The sequence below is a fragment of the Miscanthus floridulus genome, unplaced genomic scaffold, assembly GCF_019320115.1.
Source record: "Miscanthus floridulus cultivar M001 unplaced genomic scaffold, ASM1932011v1 os_1435_1_2, whole genome shotgun sequence".
NCBI lineage: Eukaryota > Viridiplantae > Streptophyta > Magnoliopsida > Poales > Poaceae > Miscanthus > Miscanthus floridulus.
This window is the reverse complement of record NW_027097716.1, coordinates 13,196-40,000: the sequence shown is the minus strand read 5'-3', so window position 1 is coordinate 40,000 and position 26,805 is coordinate 13,196. Positions and strand designations below refer to the sequence as shown.

The 26,805-nt window shown below is 44.8% G+C and overlaps 2 protein-coding genes across 2 annotated transcripts; one reads left to right on the top strand and one right to left on the bottom strand.

The window, feature by feature from the left end:
• Nucleotides 1–5: 5 nt before the first annotated feature.
• On the top strand, nt 6–3,311 carry LOC136534029 (LOB domain-containing protein 36-like; the record flags this gene model as incomplete). The annotated part of the gene is made up of 2 exons (XM_066526523.1): nt 6–983; nt 2,765–3,311. A coding segment is annotated over one exon (804 nt), but the record flags the coding sequence as incomplete, so codon positions are not given.
• Nucleotides 3,312–20,348: 17,037 nt separating this feature from the next.
• On the bottom strand, nt 20,349–25,624 carry LOC136534030 (uncharacterized). Its single transcript, XM_066526524.1, has 3 exons — nt 25,218–25,624; nt 24,800–24,926; nt 20,349–20,952 (listed from the first exon to the last, which is right to left on the bottom strand). The coding sequence occupies exons 1-3, from the start codon at nt 25,602–25,604 to the stop codon at nt 20,735–20,737; spliced, it is 732 nt and encodes a 243-aa protein (XP_066382621.1). The 5' UTR covers nt 25,605–25,624; the 3' UTR covers nt 20,349–20,734.
• Between the last annotated feature and the right edge of the window lie 1,181 nt (nt 25,625–26,805).

Genomic DNA, 26,805 nt, shown 5'->3' with positions numbered 1-26,805 from the left:
TCCCGCCCGACAACCCGGCCAAGTTCTCCAGCGTGCACCGCGTCTTCGGCGCCAGCAACGTCTCCAAGCTCCTCAACGAGATGCCGCAGGCGCAGCGGGAGGACGCCGTCAACTCGCTGGCGTACGAGGCCGAGGCGCGCCTCCGTGACCCCGTCTACGGCTGCGTCTCCTACATCTCCGTCCTGCAGCTCAGGATCAAGCAGGTCCGCGAGGAGCTCGCCGCCGCGCGCAAGGAGCTGGCGGGCTACATTGGGCCCGCGGCGTTCGCGCCTTTCGTCGCCGCGCCGCAGTACCACCACCACCAGTACGCCGCGGGCGGCGTGCCTCTTGCGGCGGCCACCGGCATGGGGCTCGCCGTCGGCGTCGGCGTCGGTGTCGGGCCGCAGCACGGTCACCACCATCCGCACCAGCAGCAGATCATGGTGCATCAGCACCAGCACCTCCACCACCACCAGCAGATGGCCGCTGCCGAGGCGCAGCAGCAGCTCGCTGCGGCCGTGGAGGTCGCGCGTGAGCAGCAGGATCTCATGATGCGGCAGGCCGCGGTCTACGCGCACGCCGTGCCCGGGAGCAGCGGCGGCGCCACGGTGGCCGTTGTGCCGCCCGACGCGGTGCCGTACGAGGGCGGCTTCCTCTTCCAGCAGCAGCAGCCACCGCCGTCGCAGGCGCAGACGGCCGTGGCGCTCACGTACCAGATGGAGCAGTCCCCGCCGCCGTCGTCCTCGGGCCAATCTCACCCCGAGGTGTCGCAGCAGCAGAACACGGATGGCAGCGACGAGGGCAGCGGCGGTGTCGTGCCGCCGGCCTGATCTGATTCGTGCTTCCTCTAGCCTTTTCCTTTCTTTCTTGTTTGGTGTTCGTTCCTTGTTCGTTATGAATTTTTCCCGTTCCGTCGTCTTCATCATATGGCGTCGCGTCGGCATCGTCGTTCTAGGATCCATGCACGCCTCCCGAAGGCAGGCTATAGCTGGATTCTTATCAAGGTATTCTTTTTACCACAAGTAGATATATCCTCCTCTTCCGATTATATTGACTATGGTGGCCTTCTCTGTTTGATTCTCTTTTGACTTTCTCGATCTTCGAAACTATTGTTTGTACATACAAATTAATTCTTTTGAACCAGCAGTGTGCATGAACAAAGAATACTAAAAGTATATGTTTTTATTAATCTTGTTAATCCTTATTAAAAATGTTCTAAGTCATAATAAGTCATTCTGGTTTTTTCAAGATGCATAGTTTTATTACCTCGTATCTAGACATTAATGTATATCTAGGCACATAGCAAAACATACACACCTACAATTTGGATTTGGAACCGAGGGAGTAGTAACGGGAACGTTCACTGTGTTAGCTTTATTAGCTGCTACGTACAGCTACTACTACCATTTTGTATCCCAAGCGAGCTTATTTAAATTCTTGAGCTGAATCTTGCTAGTTGTTTGGGAGTGCTGTATATTTATTAATCTTACTAATTAACCAGCTGTAACGCTGATATATTCGTAGTGCTTGCAGAATGAACTAATGAAATTTATAGAGAAAAGTGATCCTTGAGTTGGTGAAAATTAATATTGCTCACCCATGTATACAGTAGTAGAGTGGTGTGGCTTAGCTTCATGAAATGACTATCCTGCCATGTTAATTAAGAAGTATACTAGCTAGTATATATAGGTGCTTGCATATGGAAAACTGATTGCTTGAGTTCATTGTCCATATTTTTTCATTGTGGATCAGAAAAGGCAATTTCCATCATTAATGTATATATATCTATGCATGTGTAACACACAAGTTAACACATGTGTTAAGTATGTTAGTCCTGATGTCGCTAGCTAGCAAAATGACCAAGCCAGCAATTGACTAGATTACAAGAAATACTAGCTAGGCATGTGCAGCTAGATACATGTAAAATGAAATGTGCACGATCTAAGATATATTTTATTGGACTTCTTTAACACATTGTATTGCTAAAACTCAGTTGTCCACATTTTTAGCTCTTTGTAAAGTGTGTTCCCGTGGTAGAAAAATAGCTTAATTAAAAAGGATTGGCGTGGTTTGAAGGGCTGACAAAGTGAACAACCTGGTGGGTTTATGGTCATCCCTAAGTTGGGATTCTTGCCTTCTAGGGTGACCATGATGATCCCCGAAGGCTCGAGCCTACACCGCAGTGCTTATAGTTCTTTAGAAGCACCTCCAGGTCCTATGTATGATTCCCGGTGGGAACAAATTTATGCTGGTTAAAGTTGGGGTTTGTGAATTTTCTTGGCTAGGAAGGTTGGTTGCTTTCTACCTTAAAAGCAATGCCTTTGGGGGGAGGGTCATACCCATGGTGAGTCAAGTTTTTTTTAATGATTGATCACTGAAATTAAAGGTGCAATGAATCTGCCTAGTTGTTCAGTAATAATATCTCTTGGTTGCTTAAACAGTTATTGATAGCAGTGCTAGCTAGTTACATTCACTAAGCATGACTTGAAAGACACAACAGTTTGATGCATGATTAGGAAACACAAGTAACCAACTCTTACATTTTTAATCTCTAGAGTCTAGATCACACGCAATGATCTTCTATGTTTGCACTTAATTTGTACATGCAAACCTATGACTCTTTTGTGTTCTGAACTTCTAGTGCATAAATTAAATATCCCTCTTTCTATCCTCCCCGCTGGACATCTTACTATAAGAATCATGAACATGATGTGTGAAACACTGTTTATCACCCATTGAATCACACTTGCTGACATATCATTCACCTGGAATTATGCCCTGTCAGGTTCCTCATGATCAGTTGCCTTTCTTCCTCAAGAGTTAGAGCCAAATAAATGCAAGACAGAAGGAGTGGTAGGAAATGGGGACAGATACTCAGCATATGGATCAGTGTAACACAGAGAAATTAATGGTGGGAAGGTGGAGAGATGGGGGTAGTAGAGGTAGACAGAAACAGCAGAGAGAAGCATGCATGGTGTGCTGCAGCGCAGGAGGGGAGCAGCAAATGGTGAAGTAAGATAGAGAAACAAAATGCATGCAAATAGCTTGCACTTTGCAGGAGGGAGCAGCAGGCATGATGAATAAAGAAATTAACACGAACAGGAGGAGCAGCTAAACATATATCTTCGTTCACTTGTGCATTTATTTGGTGTTGAACATATGTATCTTCTTTCTTCACCGCTCTTATTAGTATTCTTTTCACCTTTCCCTCTTTTTCTGGTTTCTCATATTGGTAAATTCTTTCTGCCGTCTTGCATTGTGTGTATAAAGAAATAGAATCTACATAAATGGATGATGGAGGCATGCATGGAGCTAGCTAGTCATCATTTTAATTATATTGAGTCATTATCGACTTCTTCTGAATTATTATACTATATATATATATATATATATATATATATATATATATATATATATATATATATATATATATATATATGTGCGGTAGCCTACATGCCTATGATAGGGCCATCTGGCTCACTTAGCTTCATCATTATATAAAATGAAATATGTTAGTGTCCTAACATATATTGTCCCATCAATTTATAACAGTTTTCAAGATGTGCCGTTATTTAATTCTTTGGAAGGATAGAAAAAAAAACAGTATGACAATTGTGTATATCTTTGATTGTTATTACTAATCATTCATGCTTTTGTTAAGTGGATCGCGTCGGTACACTTCCAGGAGCTTAAAGCTTACTTCCAGGAGTAACAATCTCTCATGCAATGCACCTGACTAACCTTCACACCGCAGTCCAACTTGCTAATAGTTCATGCAATCCCTTAATAATTTCGTTCATTACACACACCAATGTGCACTCACCCGGCCACCACTCACTTTTAGGCAGCACAGGCTAACAGAAATGTTTTTTTGCTATTTTTTTAGTATCATAATCAACGCCAATGCAAAATACACACATGAACAGCTATAACCAGAAATCTACGTTTGTAAGCTAGTTTCAGTATTTTAATAACTGGTTGATATTTCAAAACCTTGTGTGGTGGCCAGCCATTTCCTTTTTTCTTTTTTTTTCCTCAAATTTTTGGGCCAACATTTGTTCAAATCAAATCAAATGTCCTATTACATTAATCTCTTTATCAGAAAAAAATAATCTGGTACCTCATTCAGAAAATATATATAAGTTTAAGTAGCAAGGTTCAAATGAACTTTCATTGCTTTAGGTCTTTACTAGGGGGATTCGGGGGGAGACATGTTTCATTGAGGCACTCTCTTCTCGATAGTAGTACTAAACGCATTTTACAGTTAATTAATGGGATATATATGTGGATCGAAATTCTTCTCTAGAATATTGTCCCTTTTGTGTACTCTTTGCACAAAAATTAGCAGTCAAGCAGCAATGTATCAATATATCATGATACCAACAGTGGATGTACCACAACAAACTTTGCCCCGAGGCAAATAGATTACGTCAAATTAAACCTTGACGCATGAATCCCATCGGAGTCGTTCTATGTACAGGGAGCTATATAGCTACCGAGTAAGGGGGTGTTTGGTTCCAGAGACTAAAATTTAGTCCTTGTCACAAGATGTAGGATACTAATTAGGAGAACTAGACATGAGCTAATTATAAAACTAATTACGGAAGCCGTGGCTAATTCATGAGACGAATCTATTAAGCCTAATTAATTCATCATTAGCATATGTTTACTATAGCACCAAACTGTCATATCATGCACTAATTAAGCTTAATAGATACGTCTTGTAAATTGGTCGTAATCTGTGCAATTAGTTTTATAACTAGTCTATATTTAATATACTCTAAATTAGTGTCCAAACATCCGATGTGACGTGGGCCAAACTTCAGGAGCAGGAACCAAGAGAAATTGTTTGGACAAAAGGGTCACTACTGGAAACAGGATCTTTGCCGAGTACAAACTGCTTTGCCGAGTGTTAAAAATCGGGCACTCGGCAAAGACCTTCTTTGCCGAGTGCCGCACTCGACAAATAATTACACTCGGCAAAGAGCTCTTTGCCGAGTGCCGGGCACTCGGCAAAAAAAGGCTCTCGGCAAAGGACTTCTTTGCCGAGTGCCAGGCTCTCGGCAAAAGCGTGGCACTCGGCATAGGCTGCCTCGCGTAACGGTGTTCGGCCACGTCCTTCTTTGCCGAGTGCCTGCTGTTAGGCACTCGGCAAAGAAGGTTTTTTTTAAAAAAATTCTTTGCCGAGTGTCTCAGATCTGGCACTCGGCAAAGATTTTTTTTGGAAAATACTTTGCCGAGTGCCCCTGACACGACGCTCGGCAAAGAATTTTTTTTTCGAAATGTCTTTGTCGGGCTTTGTTTGCTTTTTATATAATTTAAAAACACTTCGCACGCAAGTTCGCGGTCATGTTTCATGAACAAGATGTCCGAAATTTCGGGTCCGTTCCTGGATACGGCCTCACACTACACTCAGTAACATGACTATCATTTTTTGAATCATTAAATTCCATTATTCGTACCACGTCTAGTTTAAATTTATATTTTTCGAAAAAAATTCAAGTAAACGAAATAAAGTAACTAAATATATCAAAAAGCCACAAAAAATCCCTAAATTCTAACTAGGAGTTCCTGGTACTTTAAAAGGGTTGCACAAAAAATTTAGAGGCCAAAAACAAAAAAAAAACTTTGCCGAGTGCCGGGGCATGGCACTCGGCAAAGGGGGTCTTTGCCGAGTGCCAAGAATAAGGCACTCGGCAAAGAGGGTTTTGAAATTTTTTTTAAAAAAATTCCTCTTTGCCGAGTGCCTTCACAGGGGCACTCGGCAAAGACATTTCAAAAAAAATTCTTTGCCGAGCGCCGTGTCAGGGGCACTCGGCAAAGTATTTTCCAAAAAAAAAATCTTTGCCGAGTGCAAGATCTGGGACACTCGGCAAAGGCATTTTTTTTAAAAAAAACTTCCTAACCGAGTGCTAGGCCAGGTGACACTGGCAAAGAGGCGGTTAAAAAAATTAAAAAACCATTTGCCGAGTGCCAGATCGGGGGCACTCGACAAAGGGGGGATTTAACCCCTGGGCCGGCCACGCACCCCGCACACACGACACACGCACGCGCCATCGCCCGCTCGCCCGCGCCGCCACCGCCCACGCCACCCACGCACCCGCGCCCTGCCCCTGACCACGCCCTGCCCCCGGCCGCGCCCCGTGGACCGCCCGCCCCGACGCTGCCCGTGCCCGACTCCGACCCCGACGCCGCCCGCCCCTACCCCCGGCGCCCGTCAGGTATACCTTCTCTCTTATTGTTGTCGTGGTAGTGATAGTTATAGTAGTATTAGTTGTACTAGTAGTGCTAGTGGTAGTAGTAGTATTAGAAGTAGTGGTAGTAGTAGTACAACTAGTGGTAGTAGTAGTAGTAGAATTAGTGGTAGTTGTAGTAGAAGTAGTGGTAGTAGTAGTAGAACTAGTGGTAGTAGTTGTAGCAATAGTGGTAGTAGTAGTAGTAGTAGAACTAGTGGTAGTAGTTGTAGCAATAGTGGAAGTAGTAGTTGAAGTAGTGGTACTGCTTGGATATATTCTTCTACATGAATTGATATCCAAACTACATGGCTTCTCTTGAGACATATGTGCTTGTCGACCATCGGGCCGTTGTTTTTTGCAGGTTTTGGAAACCTCACCGTGCAGGGGAGGTTCTGCCGAATTTTTTTTAAATGGCAGTATTTTGTTCTATTTTTGTAGAGAAGAGCCCGTGGAGCCGAGTTAGAGTTCCTGTCGCCGTGCCGGTCTGCCTGCACCGCGTCGCCTCGCCACTACACCGACCCACCACGGCTCCACTAGCCTGACTCTGCCGCCACCCTAGGTATTTACCGGTTATGACGTGAATGGATATCGTTTTCACATAGCAAGCTACGAGTAGGGTCAACCCAATCGAAAAACCACAAACAGCGGAGTTGTTACGCCCGGCACTGATGGACTCGACTATTATAGAAGAATTGAAGAAATCTACAAACTATCATTCTATGGTTCCAAACCTCTTACTCCTGTCATATTCAAATGCCACTGGTTTCATCCTAGAGTAACGAAACAGACCCCTCAGCTTAGGCTAGTCGAGATTCGACAGGATTCCGTCTATCCAGGAAAAGATGTCTACATTGTGGCTCAACATGCCATCCAAGTTTATTATACGTCATACGCGTGCAAAGACGCCGAGCATCTTAAGGGTTGGTCTATTGTGCACAAGTTATTGCCACACAGTAAACTACCTGTCCCAAACGATGAAGATTACAACTTCAACCCAAACACATATGATGGAGAGTTCTATCAAGAAGAGGGCCTACAAGGGAGGTTTGACATAGACTTAACCGAAGAGATAGCAATGGAAGTAGACAATGAAAGGGATAATGACGAGGACGCTGGAGACGAGGTGCAAAATCTGAAGGACATACAAATGCTTGAGCGATTACATTTAGGCAATGACAATGAAGACAACATTCCTCCTTCAGATAGTGTTGATGAGTTGGACAATGTTGATAGTGATGACGAGACCTATGATCCAGCTAATCTCAATCATGAAGATTATTTCTAATACATGTAATACTATGTTTTTTGTAATTATGTTTTGTTCATTTTTGCAAATATTTTTAATACATGTATTACTATGTTTTTTGTAATTATGTTTTGTTCATTTTTGCACCTATTTCTAATTACGTCTTGTTTTTCTTTTTTATTGCAGGTGATTGAACAAAGATGGCGGGCAACCGTCATAGGTTCGTGAACTCGATTTACCAAAGACCACGCCGGCTGCAGGAGGAGGCGGAGGGGGCGGCGGAGGGATCGGACAGGAGGAGGAGGACCGCCAGACGTAGGAGGGGGCCGTCTCCTCCCACGCCGCATGAGGAGGAGCCGGAGTAGGAGGTGGCGCCCGTGGACGAGTCGGACGATGAGCTGGTTCAGTAGACGGACGAGGAGGAGGGGTCGCACGAGGACGACGAGTTGGAGGCGGCAGGCACGGGTTCCGCTTCCTCCGACTCCTCTTCGAGTGTCTACTTGCGAGGTCCCGCGAGCCTCCCACAAGTTCCGCTTCCTCACCAACGCCCAGTGATTCGCCCCGAAGGGCAAAAGTAAGTAACTTTATATGTTATCACCACTACTTCATATGATATGATGAAAAAAACTAATAATTTTTCTTAATCACTTGTGTAGGAACTGGGTGGTTGTGTCGGGTGGTTGCGCACGGCTAGTCAACGGCATCCTGGGTCTTCTGTGCAGGCAACACTTCCCCGGCATTGTCACGTACGCATCGAAGACGGAGCCGGCCTACTCGTTTGACCACTACGCCATCGCCATCGATGCGGAGTACCCCAACAAGGCGACGCGGGTGAAGGCAGAGTTTTGGGTAAGTCTCCCTCGCACAACATTGCTCAATACGTCGCATTCATTGGACTAAATGGATACATCGCTTTTGTATGCAGACTTATTACAGATGCGAGGAGGGATTTGAGGCCAGGGCAGAGCAGGTGACTACCAAAGCCTGTAAAAACTCATCACCGACATGCATCACGAGGTGCGCATCTAGGCCATCATAACCTACTACGGGTCGAAGCTTGGAGAGAGGAAAACCAAGAAAGACGCAAGAGAGATGCAGCTGACCCGGGAGTAGTACCTTGAGGTAAATGAAGAACATCAATATTGATTCATTTTGAGATTAAGTTGGTTTAATTTGATCTTCTTATATGTCCAATACTTGATGACGTGTAGATGATTCCCTGGTGGTGCCAAGCGTATCCCGAGTGCTGGGCGATGATGGTGGAGAGGTGGTTCATGGAGGAGTACCTCAAGATGCATAGGGATGCCCGGGACCGTCGTTTGCAGATGCAAGGTCCAGCATACCATTAAGGTAGCTACAGCCTCGCTGGATACAAACAAGCATGGGTACGCGAATTCATTTATCTATTGTGACGCTCAGTTCTGCCTGATTTCTAATCATCGTGCTGTCTTTCTCGCAGTTGGCATCACATAGTGGCCAGGCTTGCTCGGACTTCCAGGCATGGTGTATGGCCCACAAGGGCAAGGCGACGTCCGACGTCTCCTTCAACCTGGAGGACCCGCCCGAGCCATACACGAACCTGAGCGTCCACTCCCGCATTAGTGAGTACACTGAGGTGGCGAGGTCGCTCCATGGGTCAGACCATGATCCGAGCACCCAGGACTTCAATGGAGAGGCCGTCATGAGGGCGGGGCAAGGCAAGAAGCATGGGCGGTTCTGGCTTGGCGACGGCGTCATCGACACGGCCTCTACTCCCTCTCTCTCCCATATCCGAGCACGGAGCACGAGCGAGAGCCCGGCCATTCGCACACGGTCGACCGCTGCACAGCACCGGGTCAACGCACTCGAGGTTATTCCTGTTTTACTCGTCATGCATTGATCTTTACACACCTTAATTAGCTTTGCATTACTGAAACATTGGAGTGAAATATTGCAGGCCCGACTCGAACAAGAAATGAGACAACATCAGGAGCTGGAGGCCGGGCACTAGAGGATGGAGGCCGAGCGGGCCGAGCGGCAGGCCCAGGCGCAGAGGCTGACGGACATTACGAAGTTCCTACAAAGGCTTGGGCAACGTGTGGGCTTCTCTCTGCCAGCTGGGTTGTTGGTTCCACCTCCGCCTCCGCATCCTGTAGCTCCAGCTACTCCTGTGAGTATGAAAGTTTTTTACTTTTGCTTGTGCTTTGCTTGTATGGCCTCTACCTTCCTAGATTAGCTATCCAAATAATCTTGTCTCACATGCAATCTTTTCTCCTTTGTGCAGTCTCCATCTGACGGTGGTTCGAATAATCCACCTCATGCACCTCCGAATGATGGAGCTGGGCCTTCACCACAGTCGCAGTGGCCGAGATGAGTGCACGTTGTATTTTTTTCATTTGTTGTTCACTTGGTGATGGACTTGTGATATACTTGTGATGCACTTGTGGACTTTGATGGACTTGTAGATTTATTTGGATGGACTTGAGCACTTATTATTATATATGTGATATATATTGTGATGAATGTGATATGTGCGGATGGATGTGTGGATGGATGAGATATGTATGTGATGGATGAGATATATATGTGATGAATGAGATATATATGTGATATATGTTTGTATGAATTTATTTGTCATGAGGGAATGTAAAAAAAATTAAAAATTACCGTTTTGGGTCACTTTGCCGAGTGTTGCACTCGGCAAAGGACCCCCGTTGCTGAGTGCCATGGTCATAGCACTTGGCAAAGCTGAAAAAATGGGCGCTCGGAAAACCATTTTTTCAGCTTTGCCGAGTGCCATGACCATGGCACTCGGCAAAGAATTTTTTTTAAAAAAAATCAAACTTTGCCAAGTGCCGGCCAGAGGGCACTCGGCAAAGAATTTAAAAAAAATTCAAACTTTGCCGAGTGCCGGCAAGAGGGCACTCGGCAAAGATTTTTTTTAAAAAAAATTCAAACTTTGCCGAGCGCCGGCCAGGCGACACTCGGAAAAGAAATTTTTTTAAAAAAAAATAAAAAAATCTTTGCCGAGTGTCTGCAGGGTTGGCACTCGGCAAAGCCACCGTCAACGGGGTCGGCGCCGTGACGGTCGCTTTTCTTTGCCGAGTGGCCGATAAAAGACACTCGGCAAAGAGGTCTTTGCCGATCAATTTTTTGTCGTGTGTTCTTTGCCGAGTGTCGCACTCGACAAAGGCTTTACCGAGTGTAATTTGGCCTCAGCACTCGGCAAAGAACTATCTATAGTAGTGGGTAGTCATTATTAGCGATGGTTTTGGATTGCACTGAAATCAATGGATCTCACAGACAACTAGGGCTGACTTCCCATCTCCCCAATGCAACCAGGCCACCATACTTCCTTTTTCATATTCCATGGCTTGCAGCCTACTATGTCATTTTTTAACCTTCTTATTTCTCATCGCATGTGTGCTAGCTCAAGTTGATGTATGTATGTATGTGGATAAAGTGTAGCCTGTAGTGCAAACCAAGGTTTTGGTGTACGTGCAGTCTATTAGAGGACGGCTACATAATTAAGCTCCTCTCGTCCCTATGTCAAGCTATTGACCCACATTAATTAATTAGAAATATTCAGCATTCAGAAGCAGATCTAGCGTTTGTACTTTGTCCTAGCAAACAGTGGTGCACCAATCAGTGCCATGGGTGGCCATGTCGTGGTAGGCCTCCCTTTGCATGCCTAGGAATAGAAACAAAGTTGTAGTATATGCTGCCATCGCCATCATCCCTGTCCTTGTTTGATACATGTATGAATACATATATGTATATATGCCAAAATGTAAGGAGATGAGCATGTGTATCACCAGCCTGGAATTTACGCCACTGTCTAGTACTACTACTACGCAAATGAGCGCTAGCTGCTAGCTACAAGGACGACTCAAGCACATTAGTACACATGCAAAGAGCAGGGGGGGGCCGGAGGGACCACCTTGTAGCCACTGCACGCTCGGATCGTGTACGGGTCTGTTTCATCCGCCAACTAAGCTTTAAGCTTTAGCTGCCTAAATTTAACGGTTAAGGATCTAAACGGCCTAGCTAATTAAAAGATCAGCTAAAATTTAGCTACTTCAACCTAGCTAAAGTTAGCTGAATCTATTACCCGGAGGATCCAAACACCCCGGTTAAAGTTTAGCTAGGAGAATTAACTAAAGTTTAGCTAGCTAAATTTTAGTTGGGTGATATATATTTGTGTGCGCAGCCATTTCCTCCGTGGAAGAATTCCGTGGCTTAAATGCAGAAACAGACGTGGTAGCTTTGGTGTGTATCTAACTCTGGGGACCTCTGAATTTAGTCTCTTAGCTGTTGTTGTTTGGCCGCGGTTTGGAGTTATTGCCACGCGACTATCTGCCGGCGATACGTAGTTACCAACGCCGCGCGCAGTAGTAGTTGTCCCGGCCCGATTTCACCAGTCACTCTGCCCTCTTTTTTGTAGTAGTTTGATGAATGAAAGGCCTGCGAGCAAAGATTAGGAGTAGTATCTTTCAATCATTGGACTCGACCAAAAGGACAAAGTGTTGTTTTCCTCACTCTGTCTTTCAATAGCAGTGCATTGCTGTCTGGGCCAAAAGGATCATCAGACAAACGTACATATATAGTATATATGACTATGAGCACAAAAATACTGAAAAAAGAAACAGCCACCATGAAATGAATTAGTCAAACAGAGTCTGAAATGAAACTGTAATATTGCATCAGAAATATGATGCCGTTCTTCCTTCCTTTTGTGACATCTTAACTGGTCTTCAAGATAGAGAAACATTGCTGCAGGGTGTTACCATCTCGGTCGATGAACGAAACTAAAGAGATTGCATGCAGATGACGCACCCTCTGGACAAGATCGTGCATGCATGCATGCATGCATGGTCCATCCCTGCCAGACCAGAAAAAGATCAGATGGTCGGTGACTGGGCTCTGGAGACTGATATACACAATGGTTAAATACGAAAAGGTTGCCCGTACAGGGCAACACTCATCTACTGGATCATTCGCGTGAATTCAACATTCAATACGTTTGATCATGATGAAAGGGATCGTCACGCCTAAGAGATGATTAATTAGGTAATTTAAAACTCTAACTCTAAACTATGGTCTTTTTTCTATCCTTAGCAAAACTTATACAAAAGATAAACTATCTAAATGTACAACTACGATTTTACTAATATGTTTCTATCTCTACCATAAAACAAGTTATGCAACATAGGTTCCAAACATATCAACTAGTCTGTTACTAAGCTAGGAAAGTAAAGCACACACCAAGATTGCAATGTAAATGCGGAAGCTAAAGAGTAAGGTAGAGATATGCAAACTTCCGTCGACGACTCCGGTATTTTTACCGAGGTATCGAGAAGTGCGCAAGCTTTTCCCCAGTCCTCATTGGAGCCCCTTGCAAAGAATCCCTTGCAAGGGCCAAGCTCCTGGTCGGGTAACTCCGTGGATAGCCTTGGGCCTTCCCCACGCGTAAGTGGGTCTCCGACGTGCCTTCCAACAAGCCTCTCCTGGATGCTCCCCGCCGTCTTCACTATTAAGCTTCCGGCCGAAACGCCGCGGGCCTTGTTCCCTTCGGTAAACGGTGGCGGCCACACCACAAACGCGGTTGATGTGATCTCGCAAGATTACAAGCCCCTCCGATATACAACAATGGTGCGCGCAAGCACCGAGTGATAAGAGGTATGCAAACCTCACTAAACACTAGGCCTAAACCTAGAGCAAGCGCATAAGCGGTGGTCTAATCAACCTAAGCACTTTGCAAAGCACCTAATAAATCACTAAGCACTATGCAAGTGGAGATCACTAAAATAGTGTATTAACACCCTTGGTATGTTTCCTCAGCTCCACATGACTCAAATGGCCGGTTGGGGGGTCTATTTATAAGCCACACTGAGAAAGTAGCCATTGGGGACGAAACCCACCTTTCTACTACTGACCGGACGCTACTGTCGTCCTGACCGGACACGTCTAGTCGTCCCGACCGTTGAAGCTAGCACGTTGATCGGACTCGGCGCTGAGTCCGGTCATGTCGATCGGACACGTCCGATCGCGCTGGCGCCGCTCTGGAACCTCTCTGGACTTGATCGGACGTTGCAGTTCCTGCGTCCAGTCGATCACCCTCCAGCGTCCGGTCAGTGCTGAGCTATTGTCGCGATAGTGAACATTGTCATCGTCGCGTCCGGTCACTTGAATCCTCAGCGTCCGGTCGCTGCTGCTGACGTCTACCATTGCCGAGCATCTTGATCGGACACGTCCGGTCGCTATAAGGACCGTGTCCGGTCACCTCTGTGAAGCTCGTTTCTTCGCGATCTTGCGTTCGATTTTGTTCCTATCTTCGTGCTTAGACTTTGCTTGATATCTTGGGTCTTCTCTTGTGCTTCTAGAGTCTTGCTTATGGTGTTGATCGTGGGATCATCATGTCGCCTTCGTCAAAGTCATGTCTTGCACCCTATTGAACTACAAAACAATTACTTACAAATCCATTAGTCCAATTTGGTTGTGTTGGTCATCAAACATCAAAATCCAAAGTAAATGGGCATAGGGTCCATTTTCCTTATAATCTCCCCCTTTTTTGGTGATTGATGACAACACAACCAAAACAAGCAAATAATAAAAATTTTGAAATTTAAAAACTATTTACTTGCTAGGATGCAATGCAAAGGGCAAGGTTATATGATGCTAAAAGATACCATATGTAAACATGTTTGGAAACTTATCTTACCCTTGCAAATGTCCCCATGTAGTATTATGGATTTAAGCCTCCCCCTAACTCCATAATCCACTATCCTCCCTATCTCGGACCATTACCACTTGTAAATTATTATGATCGGGCTTGCTTTTGGTCCTATAAATTCTCCCCTTTAAGAATCAAACACCAAAAAGGAAGACATTAGTATCACAAGGGAGGGTCAAACTTTGTGATCCTTTGTATGTGGAGTGGAATAGGTCACAAAATTTGACTCTCACATTACATAGACTATGTTCCCCCTAAATATATACATACATATGATGAAGAATGTAGTTTATGCATAATTGGCAAGTTAATGGTCAAGGGAGTTTAATCTATATAATGCATGAAGAAAGCATATAAATACCAAAGTGAAATCAACATGATGATATCAGTTTAGAAATACCACATGTGGAAACCAATTTGATTTATACCACTTGCAATAGGTGGTGGATATTTGAAGTATGGTGCTTAACTCCGGGGACTCCATTTTCCTTGCAATGAGACTACTACACACATGATAAGCTTGAAAAGATGTTAGTCTCAAAGCATCCAACTTGTAGAGTAATCTTCCCCTAAATTTGTGCACACAAGTATGGAATACTTGTAGGAGACATGCACATTGATTTTAGAATCGAAATACCACTTGAAAGATGACATCACATGAATGTGAGAATCATTTTCGAAAGTGATATTCAGGAAAAATTATCTACAATTTGGACTTTGGCACATATTAGATGAACAATTGTAAAACAAGCTATGTGACGTGCTCCTAAACAATTAAAACCATGTAGGTTTGCTCCAAGGGTTAAGAGTGAAACCGAGCAAGCCTACCATAAGATATACCTAGTGTATGTATGACAAAGGATTTAAGCATGCAAATGCAAACCTAGGCATAAAAAGGAACTAGATGCTAATTGAAATTGCAAGAAATTAAATCTAGTTACCTAACATGGGAAGGGGAATTTGGGTCCATAGTATTCACTAACCCACTTGACAATTACCTTGTCCATAATGATGCACTCCATGAAATGCACCCATACTTTGCCAAGTCTCCAAATTCCTCGAAGTCCATCGGACTTCTCACTTCACTTTCGAGATCCAAACCTTCTTGGTGCTTTTCATGTTGGAAATGATCTCCATTGGCACCCAAACGCGTTTGGCCCCATTGTTGGCTTGCTTGTTCAACTTGATGGCCACCACCTTGTCATTTTTCTTCTTCTTCAAGAGATAAGGTATGAAGGCCTTTTTGTCCACCTTGTTGGTGTAGGTGTTGGAGAGCTTGCTTGTTTTCTTTTTGTTTTTCTCTTTCTTCTTAGTTCCTTCCCCATTCTTCACCTTGCACTCATAGGATTTGTGACCTTCCTTGTGGCACACATAGCAAACCACGGTTTGTCCTTCATCAAGCTTCTTTACTCCCTTGACGGTGTTATCTTGATGAAGTTGGGCTTGCTCCGTTTTGCCTCTTACTTGAGTCAAGTCCTTGGTAAGTGAAAGGTCCTAATGGCTAGAGGGGGGGTGAATAGCCTAATAAAATTTCTACAACAACACTTAACAAAAGGTTAGACAATTATGAGGCGAAGCAAGTGTTGCGCTAGCCTACTCAAAATGCAAGCCTCCTACCACAATTCTAGTTTAGATAGTGTCTATTCACACAATAGCAAAGACACTATCCTATGTTAGTGTGCTCTCAAAGACTAACTAAAGAGCCACACCAACCAAGCAAGCAAGCTCTCACAACTAGCTACACTAAAGAGCTTGTTAACTAGTTTGCGGTAAAGTAAAGAGAGTGATTAGGATAGTTATACCGCCGTGTAGATGAAGAACCAATCAATCACAAAGATGAATAATAATGAAGACCAATCACCTCGGAATCAATGATGAACACAATGATTTTTACCGAGGTTCACTTGCTTGCCGGCAAGCTAGTCCTCGTTGTGGCGATTCACTCACTTGGAGGTTCACACGCTAATTGGCTTCACACGCCAAACCCTCAATAGGGTGCCGCACAACCAACACAAGATGAGGATCACACAAGCCACGAGCAATCCACTAGAGTACCTTTTGGCGCTCCGCCGGGGAAAGGTCAAGAACCCCTCACAATCACCACGATCGGAGCCGGAGACAATCACCACCTCCGCTCGACGATCCTCGCTGCTCCAAGCCGTCTAGGTGGCGGCAACCACCAAGAGTAACAAGAGAAATCCACAGCGAAACACGATCACTAAGTGCCTCTAGATGCAATCACTCAAGCAATGCACTTGGATCACTCCCAATCTCACTATGATGATGAATCAATGATGTTGATGAGTGGGAGTCCTTTGGCTAGGCTCACAAGGTTGCTATGTCAATGAAAATGTGCAAGAGATATCCCTTGAGCCGGCCATGGGGCTATAAATAGAGCCCCCATCAAATAGAGCCGTTATACCCCTTCACTGGGCAAAACGCGCTATGACCGGACGCTCCGGTCATACTGACCGGACGCTGGCCCTCAGCGTCCGGTCGCCCGATGGACGCCACGCGTCACCAGCTTCAAACGCTGTTCGTCAGATTCCAACGGCTACGAAGCTGACCGGACTCTTCGGTCAAAACTGACCGGACGCTAAAGCCCCAGCGTCCGGTCGTTTCCAATAAGCTCCCCGAGGCATGTTTTTCCGACCGAACGCGTCCGGTCCACCTTGACCGGACGCAGACCAGCGTCCGGTGCTCAACCCTATCCACTGTGCCGTCTGACAGCTCGACCGGACGCAGCCTTTCAGCGTCCGGTCGCTGAGTGACCCAGCGTCCGGTCAGTAGACCGACGCCAGCATCATTTCGACTAACTCCATTTCAGCTCTAACTTCTTCACCCTTGCTCAAATGTGCCAACCACCAAGAATTTTGCATCCGGCGCAGTAGAAAATAGACATTTCATTTTTCCAAAAGCGCCGAATCCCGCCGAGCTTGCGAGGCGGGAGGGAGAGAGGGACCCAAACCCATCTCAACCCTGCAAACACCTTGCGCACATGTGTTAGCATATTTTCACAAATGTTATCAAGGGTGTTAGCACTCTACTAGATCCTAAATGCATATGCAATGAGTTAGAGCATCTAGTGGCACTTTGATAACCGCATTCCGATACGAGTTTCACCCCTCTTAATAGTACGGCTATCAAACCTAAATGTGATCACACTCTCTAAGTGTCTTGATCACCAAAACAAAATAGCTCCTATGGTTTATACCTTTGCCTTGAGCTTTTTGTTTTTCTCTTTCTTCTCTTCAAGTTTAAGCTCTTGATCATCTCCATGCTATCACCAATGTCATGTTATGATCTTCATTTGCTTCTCTACTTGAAGTGTGCTACCTATCTCATGATCACTTGATGAACTAGGTTAGCACTTAGGGTTTCATCAATTCACCAAAACCAAACTAGAGCTTTCAGTAAGGCGAGCCACTTCTTGCTTGAGTTGCTCATTCTCTATTTCAACCTCTTGTGTGCATGTATCTACAATAACTTTCTCAACACAAACTTGGTTGCACAAGGATGAGTCTAAACATTAATCATTGCAACAAGTAGAAGCATCCTTTTTAGGCTTGTCAAAGATAGAACTTTTCTTTTTATGTGCCTTGGTGAGGGTTGTACCGACGGCTTCAAGATTAGCAACTTTAATAGTTAGCTCATCACAATGTTTGCATATGGTTTCCATTTTAGCAAGCAAACTTTTATAAGCATCTTATGAGCTAGCTAACTTTTCTTTTAATTTTTCATTTTTCTTTACAAGTTGCTCATCATTGATTGTGCATGCATTTGTTGTTGCACTAGCCTCAAGTTGCTCAATTTTAGTAGATAGTTCAACATTGAGATTAGCAAATGTCTCATATTGTTCAAGCAAGGTTTTATATGCTTCTTGTGAACTATCTAGCTTTTCTTGCAATATTTTTAGCTTCTTTTGTTGGCTAGTGCAAGCCTTAGCATATTTTAGATTTTCTTGCACAAGTTCATTAAAAGAAGGCATTTCATCATCACTATCACTCTCACTAGAGGATGAGCTTTCGTTACCTCGTGCCATAAGGCACACACGAGAAGAGCTTGATGATGAGTGCTTGTGGCCTAGCTTCTTGTGATGGTCTTCTTCTTCACTTGAAGAATCATCCCATGACCTTATTGATGTGAGGGCTTTGTCCTTACACGTCTTCTTCTTTGTCTTAGGTGTGGGCTTGTTTGGACAAACTTTAATAAAGTGCCCCAACTCGCCGCATCCATAGCATCCTTTCTTTCTTTGCTCATTTCTTTGATTGGTGAAGATGAAATCTTAAATTTGGATGGGCACACCCTTGACATTGAAATGAATTTTTTTTTCTTCACTCTTTGTGGGTTTATCGGGATTCTTAATGGGTTTCATCTCATCACAAGTGACTCTCCAAACACCCAAATCTACCGCCTCAAGGTGACAAGCCATTCTAGCTTTATAGTAAGGGAAGTTAGTGCAGTCAAAGTGCGGAGGCCTAGAGGTATTCATCCCAACCACTCTAAATAGCGTCGGCTCAACGGCGGTGAAGCTAAATGTCCAAATTGAGCCAACCGGCTCAGATACCAATTGAAATAGACTGTGACGCCTAAGAGGGGGGGGTGAATTACGCAACTTAAAACTCGAACTCTAAACTATGACCTCTTTTTCTACCCTTAGCAAAACTTATGCAAAAGATAAACTATCTAAATATACAACTACGGTTTTGCTAGTATGTTGTTATCTCTACCGCAAAAGGAGTAATGCAACCTAGGTTTCAAACCTATCAACTAGCCTATCACTAAGCTAGGAAAGTAAAGCACACACCAAAATTGTAATGTAAATACGGAAGCTAAAGAGTAAGGTAGAGATATGTAAACTCCCGTCGACGACTCCGGTATTTTTACCGAGATATCGAGAAGCGCACAAGCTTCCCCCTAGTCCTCGTTGGAACCCCTCGCAAGGGATCCCTCACAAGGGCCAAGCTCCCGGTCGGGTAACTCTGTGGATAGCATCAGGCCTTCCCCACGCGCAAGTGGGTCTCCGACGTGTCTTCCGGCAAGCCTCTCCCGGATGCTCCCCATCGTCTTTACTATCAAGCTTCCGGCCAAAACGCCGCGAGCCTTGTTCCCTTCGGTATACGGTGGCGGCCACACCACAAACGCGGTTGGTGTGATCTCGCAAGACTATAAGCCCCTCCAATGTACAACAATGGTACGCGCAAGCACCAAGTGATAAGAGGTATGCAAACCTCACTAAACACTAGGTCTAAACCTAAAGCAAACGCATAAGCAATGGTCTAATCAACCTAAGCACTTCGCAAAGCACCTACGCTAATCACCTAATGAATCACTAAGCACTATGCAAGTGGAGATCACTAAAATGGTGTATTAACACCCTTAGTATGTTTCCTCAGCTCCACATGACTCAAATGGCCGGTTGAGGGGGGTCTATTTATAAGCCCCACTAAGAAAGAAGTCGTTGGGGGACGAAACTCACATTTCTGCTACTGACCGAACGCTGCTGTCGTCCTGACCAGACGCGTCCGATCGTCCCGACCGTTGAACCTAGCGCGTTGATCGGACTCGACGCTGAGTCCGGTTACTGTCGATCGGACGCGTCCAGTCGCGCTGGCGTCGCTCTGGAACCTCTCTAGACTCGATCGGATGCTACAGTTCCTACGTCCAGTCGATCACCTCCAGCGTCGGGTCAGTGCTGAGCTATGGTCGCGACAGTGAACAGTGTCATCATCGCGTCCGGTCGCTGCTGACGCTTGCCGTTGCCGAGCATCTTGATCGGACGCGTCCGATCGCTATAAGGACCACGTCCGATCACCTCTGTGAAGCTCGTTTCTTCGCGATGTTACGTCCGGTTTGGTTCCTATCTTCATGTTTAGACTTTGCTTGATATCTTGGATCTTCTCTTATACGTCTAAGGTCTTACTTATGGTGTTGATCGTAGAATCATCATGTCGTCTTCATCCAAGTCACATCTTGCACCCTATTGAACTACAAAACAATTACTTACAAATTTATTAATCCAACTTAGTTGTGTTGATCATTAAATACCAAAATCCAAAGTAAATAAACCTAGGGTCCATTTTCCTTACACATGACAGTGTCATGCATGCAGTCAGAACGATGAATCGTAAGCCATTGCAAGAGTAGCTTACAGTTTCAAAACAACACAAGACCAGAGAATCAATTCACCCAGGCCACAGCAAAGGATAGTCCACAATGTCTTCTTACATGTTATGTGTCCCTGAACCCGAACTGAAAGAGAAAAGATGTTATTTTATAGTGTCCGGTACAGAAGCCGAAATACTGTTCCGACTGATTTGTTGTGAGAGAAAAACACGGTTCTAGCTGAAAAAACAAGCTAAAAAGTACGGATTATAAGACAAGCGAACAGGGCCTTTGTTCCTTCATATCTTTACTTGAAGCTCATAGCTTGTCTGAATCCACTATCACATTGAAACCTAGGGAACGGATAACCAAAAACCAAGCCAAGAGATGGAGCTGCTGGAGGGCTGTCCACCCAAAGGTACAATGTTATCAACTCTGAAATATTTGCAGTGCTGCCTACTCGACTGGCTCAATTGGCTTTGAGGCCAAGATCTTGCAGATGGGCATGGTCTCGTTTTTACTCAGCAACTTGAGCGATGGATGGACCGGAATGTCATGCATTAATACCCTATCTCCGACATCAAGATTTGTCAGGTCCACCTCAATTTTTGGAGGGATGTGCTCAGCTGGGCAGAGATACACCAGGCTGGTCCTTATTTTCTGCAAAAAGCCTCCTGCGTTATCAAACCAATTTGATAGTCAGGTCAAGAACTCAAAGCGAGCAATATAACAAGTAGCAAATTACATAATAAAACAATATGATAGCATGAACTAGGCATAAAAAGGTGATGAGTTGCTGCAGATACTTAACTTGTCAGGTTACCCTGCCTTATAACTAGTTACATGTGTGTTCTTCAGGTTTGTATAGTTGTACCTAAGAAATTAAAAAAGATTGTGATGAACTGATCATCACATACTCTAGCTGCACGTATGCAGACAGGTTTTTTTAGGTGGCAAATTGTACGCATCATGCTGGGGTCCAGAGAAAACTAAAATTCGAGTGAGTACCAAATGAATTATCAAATACTGCAGCCAGATGAATGGTCACTGCCACCAAACTGCAAGTTATGTAGTCTCAACTGGCCAACAGAAGGTGCCAATGGAAAGCGTGAAATTTGAACCAAGCAACTTCAAGTAATAACATTAACATCTATGGAATCTTTAGATTCGCCACATCAAACTAATAAAAGTCTTTCATAGAAATAATTTCATAGTCTTTATTTTACAACTTGAATACGTGATTGGATTGTACAAACCAACACTCGACATAAAATCATGAAGACTCCAAAAAGTCAAAAGCAACACTTTAGTCTGACAGAAGGTAGTAAACATCACGTATGTCAGTTAATGAGCCAAACAAGCATTAAACAACACCTTACTAATACAGACTTCAAACCCTAGAAGTAGATGTACATAGAGTTCAAGTAACTCAGGAAACTGACAAATGCAAAAAGCAAGGAGACACTGACTAGTAATATTTTGAACAGATGTGCCAACTAGCATATCCTACCCTGACTCTGAGCGTTGATCTACTGTGCATTGCAACTATGAGTTGTATGATTTCTGACATGTTTTTTTTTCATTCTTTTTTACTATAGCCAATTTGGCACTAACCTGAAACGCCCTTAAAAAATCAGGACAGGCTTGGGGAATCTTGGGCGCTAAATACTATGAACTTATGACATCATAGATGCAGCAATGATGATGGCTTCCCAGATAAGACTAAACAACACTTGTACGGAAAAGCATGAGGGCACCCTTGGACCCTAGCTTTTCTCGAGAAGCCCAGCTTATGTGGCTTCTAAAGGCAAATACGCACATTCAAGTTGGCATTCAGGTCAGTGAAAATCAAGTACAGGAAGTTGTCCCTCTCACAATCGACAAGTCTTTCATATCAGAAGCACATTTGGGACCTATTGATTGCAGTTTATCATTGCAGAAGTACCAAAGTCATGGTTGATATCTTATACCAGATGTTTCGATACAAACAATGACAAATGACACCAGGCCAGGACCACAATTGATGCAGAAGTAAATTACAGAGAATACATGTGCCTTGTAGAAAACGGAGGAGCATCAAAACTACTATTAAGATGCCTAGAACAGTATACTGATACAGAACTTAGAACTTACATAACTCAAATGTGTCCATGAATTAGGACAAAGCTATTCGAACGCCATAACAGGAGTAATAATCTTACTGTGGAACTTTTATAGTCCTTTGTCCTTACTGAATAATCAAGGCATGGTTTTTTTTGGTATACATACTAACATAGTTTTCAAGGCGTCGCCAAGGCGTCGCCCAGGCGTACCCAGCTCGCCTGGGAAACAGTGGCGCCTTGTGGCCAAGGCGTCACCTAGGCGTCCAGGCGTACCAAGCACTCGCCTGGACGCCTAACCGCCTTTTAAACTATGCATACTAATCAAGGTGTGGTTTTCCTTGGTATCCTAAGAGCATCTCCAGGAGATTCTATATAGCTCTTTATCACAAAATTTAGGAAACAAACCAAAAAAAAACATGTTCCAATAGACTCTCCAAATCACTCTCCATCTTTTCCACTCTCCAAAACCACCCTTCTCGCTCTCCACTTTTGGAGAGGCTACATGACTCTCTAAATACAATAGATGGTAGTTTTCATGAAATTTTTCACACAAGGAAAATTATGACAAACTATTGAAGTACAAATAACAAAAATTGGCAAGTCTGTTGGAGACATGAGAGATATACAAAGAGAATATTCGTTGAATGACTGTCCAAATAGAGATATAGAGATTGAAATTTATAGAGGCTCTTGGAGTTGCTCTGAGAAAGGTAATTGGTATTTACATGGGCGATGTCTTCACATAAGATAAAGAAACAAAGTAGGTAGATACTGCATGCTGTTTACTCAGTACTTCCCTACACTACACTCAACCAATCTTGGGGTGGGAAAGTTGTTTACACATGAATGGATTCAGATAACAGAAAGGAGTCTGTAATCTGGTAAATAAAATCAAACTGGGTTCTGCCTGCTTACCGCAGAGAATAAAAGTTGGTTGCTTTGTGATCTGTCAACATCTTACAAAACAGTGCCAACTGATTTCAAGGTATCCCAAAATTAAGGAAAAAAGTAATTTTGGCAGACCCTGCAATTACGACATTAGTGATATACTTGTTTTAAAGGATCTAACTGGTTTAATTTAAGACTTTGAACAAATTATTTTTTGAGTCAATTCTCATTCTTCTTGCGTGACATTCTAGACAAGATTACAAGGAAATAATTCCCAAAAAAAAAAAGATTACAAGGAAATAAGGATTTGGTAGCAATCCCATTCTTCCCAGTCAGTCATGGCCTTATGGGCTCATAAAAACTCAAGCACCACTGAAAGAAGTCATGTTTTACATTTCTTCAGTTCCCCTTCGAATGCCCATGCTATCAGGCTCAAGATTTACATACCCCATTGGTTAACTGCAAGATGACCAGTTACTTCAAAGTGCCAGTACAATTTCTAATTTTTATTTATAAATTAAGTACAGGTAAGATGATATATTATTTCATACGCAACATATGTTCTGAACTATAATCGTAAACACGTATTTGCCCCCCTGAAATCAACGCCGACATGGAAACAATCTTAAGCTTAGCATTTCATGTAATTGCAGAGCCTGATACTACGATTTCCAACAACTCCAGAAAGGTAGAGAAACACTACAACAAACTCTGCCATCAACTCTACATGACTAGATAGGGAATCCTAGATCAAAAAACATCGAATATCCTAGATGCTATCTACTATGAAAAGGTCCTTTTAAGAAACACACTTTTTTTCACATGTGATTGTACCTTGAGAAACAAAACAGATGATAGGTCACATCCAAATTGTCGCTCTTCGCTGCCTATTAAGCTAGGAAGCAAATGCAACAGTGAGAAAACAAGTGCCAGACCACCAGTTATGCAATTGCACCAACTACATAAAGGGCGTACCCAGTGCAGAGAGCTCCCGCTTTGTGCGGGGTCTGGGGAAGGGTGTCAGTGGCAAGCCTTACCCTCGCCTGTGCAATGCGAGGAGACTGCGACTCGAACCCGGGACCTTCCGGTCACAGGCGGTAAGACTCTACCGCTTACACCAGGCCCGCCCTTCAATTGCACCAACTACATGACTTACTGTTTTCAAGTAACCATAGTATTTGGGCAACTGGGTATATACATGTGGAAGAAAACGATCTGCATGTGTTTTCATAATTTCATTATTACGAATGCCAAATAAACTTCTATACCAAAGTCCGTTCTCTTCACAGCACATCAACAACAACAAAAGATCAAAGAGAATTTCAACAAGTACCAGATGAATCAAGAGCTTGTGACTGTAACTGATATTTCTCACATAGGCCACAGCCATGCTACTTAAGCGATGCAAGACGACTTCAAAGTATGTGTTCACTATTGAAACAGCATGTTTCTAGATTCCCTTGTCATGTACACTAGTATGCTGAGTGTAGCAAAGAAGTATTGAAAAAAGAGAATAAGAAAAAAGTGATACCTTTCTTCAACCCAGGGCAAGCATCCTCCCCCTTGAACTCTACAGGCAGATCCACCTTCAGCATTGTTCCTTCATCTGCCTTCACCATTACCAAGTTCAATATATTCCCAGTTCCATATCTATGCACCTGCACACAAAGAGCAGATACATCAATTGCAGTGTGTGACATGACAAATGATTCAGACATCCTACATGCACAACATAGACGATTACTGCAAAGACATACGGCTAAAAGCACATTTTCATCAGTGTCCCTCTACCATTTAGGGATCATCATTAGCGAGCAACATTTTCACTAAGGAGCGTTTCCACAAACACAAGGTGAGCAGATAAAGCCCAAAGAAGCTACTTCTATTTCCATGTGCAATGCAGGCAATGGATGCAATATTTGGTGGGAATACGAGAAAATTTGGGTTACCTTGATGGGGAGGACGGTGCCGTCGTGGATGATGGCGTTGGATCGCTCGCCCGCGCGGACCTGGAGGCGGACGGGGGTGGAGAGGAAGTAGGGCGACTGCTTGAGCATCTCCGCGAGCTGCCTCCTGTCGGCAGTGAGGAGCTGCCTGTGGGCGATTCTGTTCCCGGGCGCGGCGCCCGCGAGCGTGAGCAGGACCGCCGGGACGCGGCCGTGGCGGCGCTCGCGCGCCGCGGCGCGCGGGCCGGCCGTCTCGCGCGGTACAGCCTGGATCGTGTGGTGGTACGACGCAGAGGCCGTCCGCCGCCACGGCGCCGGAGCCCACGCGCGGAGCGCCGCCTCCCCGGCGGCGGCGGCGGCGGCGGCCTTGCCGCGGAGAAACTGCGCCATTCTCACTTTCTCAGGTTCTGGTTCTGGGTTTACGTCGTGGTGGGCTTTGGTTGGAGAGATTGGCAATTTAACTGTAGGCTTTGCATTAGCTATTGGGCCGAGGATTCCCTATTTTATCAGGTTCTACCATACAGACTTCAGGTGGGCCGCTCGTGCCTTTTCGTTTTTCTTTCATTAACGTCGTGGACTCGTGGGTCAAGATGGCAACGGGTACGTATCCGATGGGTACTGGCCACCTGTACCCGCACCCGCTAGATCAAAATCTTACCCATCGGGTTACCCGTACCCGCAGGTGGGTAGAAAATTCATTCCATAGCCGCACCCGACGGGTAATTCTTACCCGACAATATACCCGAGTTCACACACCAAAATATAATAGCTTCTAGCAAAACAAATCAACAATAGAGCAGCAAAACAGAAATATGGGCTGGTGGAGTGGAGTGAGGATGAGGATTAGGGTTTGAGGGAGTTCTGGAATATATATACTCATATGCTTATATGGGCCAAATATGGGCTATATGCTTATATGGGCTAAAATTGCAGAGGTTGGATATTATTTATGCGGATTTTTTTTACCCGCGGGTATGCGGGTATGGGTAGTATACACCCACACCCGTACCCGCATACCCGATGGGTACAAGAATTCGTCCAATAACGTACCCGCGGGTGCAAAATGTCTTCCATACCCGCCTCCTTATCGGGTAAAACCCGTCGGGTACTCGGGTTTCGGGTACCCGTTGCCATCTTGACTCGTGGGTGAGCTGATCCATTCTCCTTTTAAATGAGTTATCACTAAACTGTTGGTTAGGCTTAACTCTCTGAACTGGATGCCACACCACACCAATGCACGAGGAAAAGGTCGAAAGAAATTTGCTTTGGATGAGCGACGCGCACTCGGCCTGCTACGTAGCACCGCGCATGGGCCCCGACGGCGGTGGACGTCCTTGGCCACTGAACGGCACGACAGGCCCATGCTGGTAGCCGCCACCGCTGCTTCCCCCGCGCTGCCCCTTCCCGTCGCTCCGCGTGTGCTCCACCAAACCCTAGCTACCTGCGCTCGGCGGCCATGCCCCTGGCCGGGGGTGGGTGCGAGCGCGTCGCTGCCAGCAGGCCCGCTGGCTGCCGCTGCCGCTGCACGCTGTGGGCACGGGCCGCGGGAGAGGTGGCCGCGGAAAGACTGCTGCCCGACCATTGTACACGT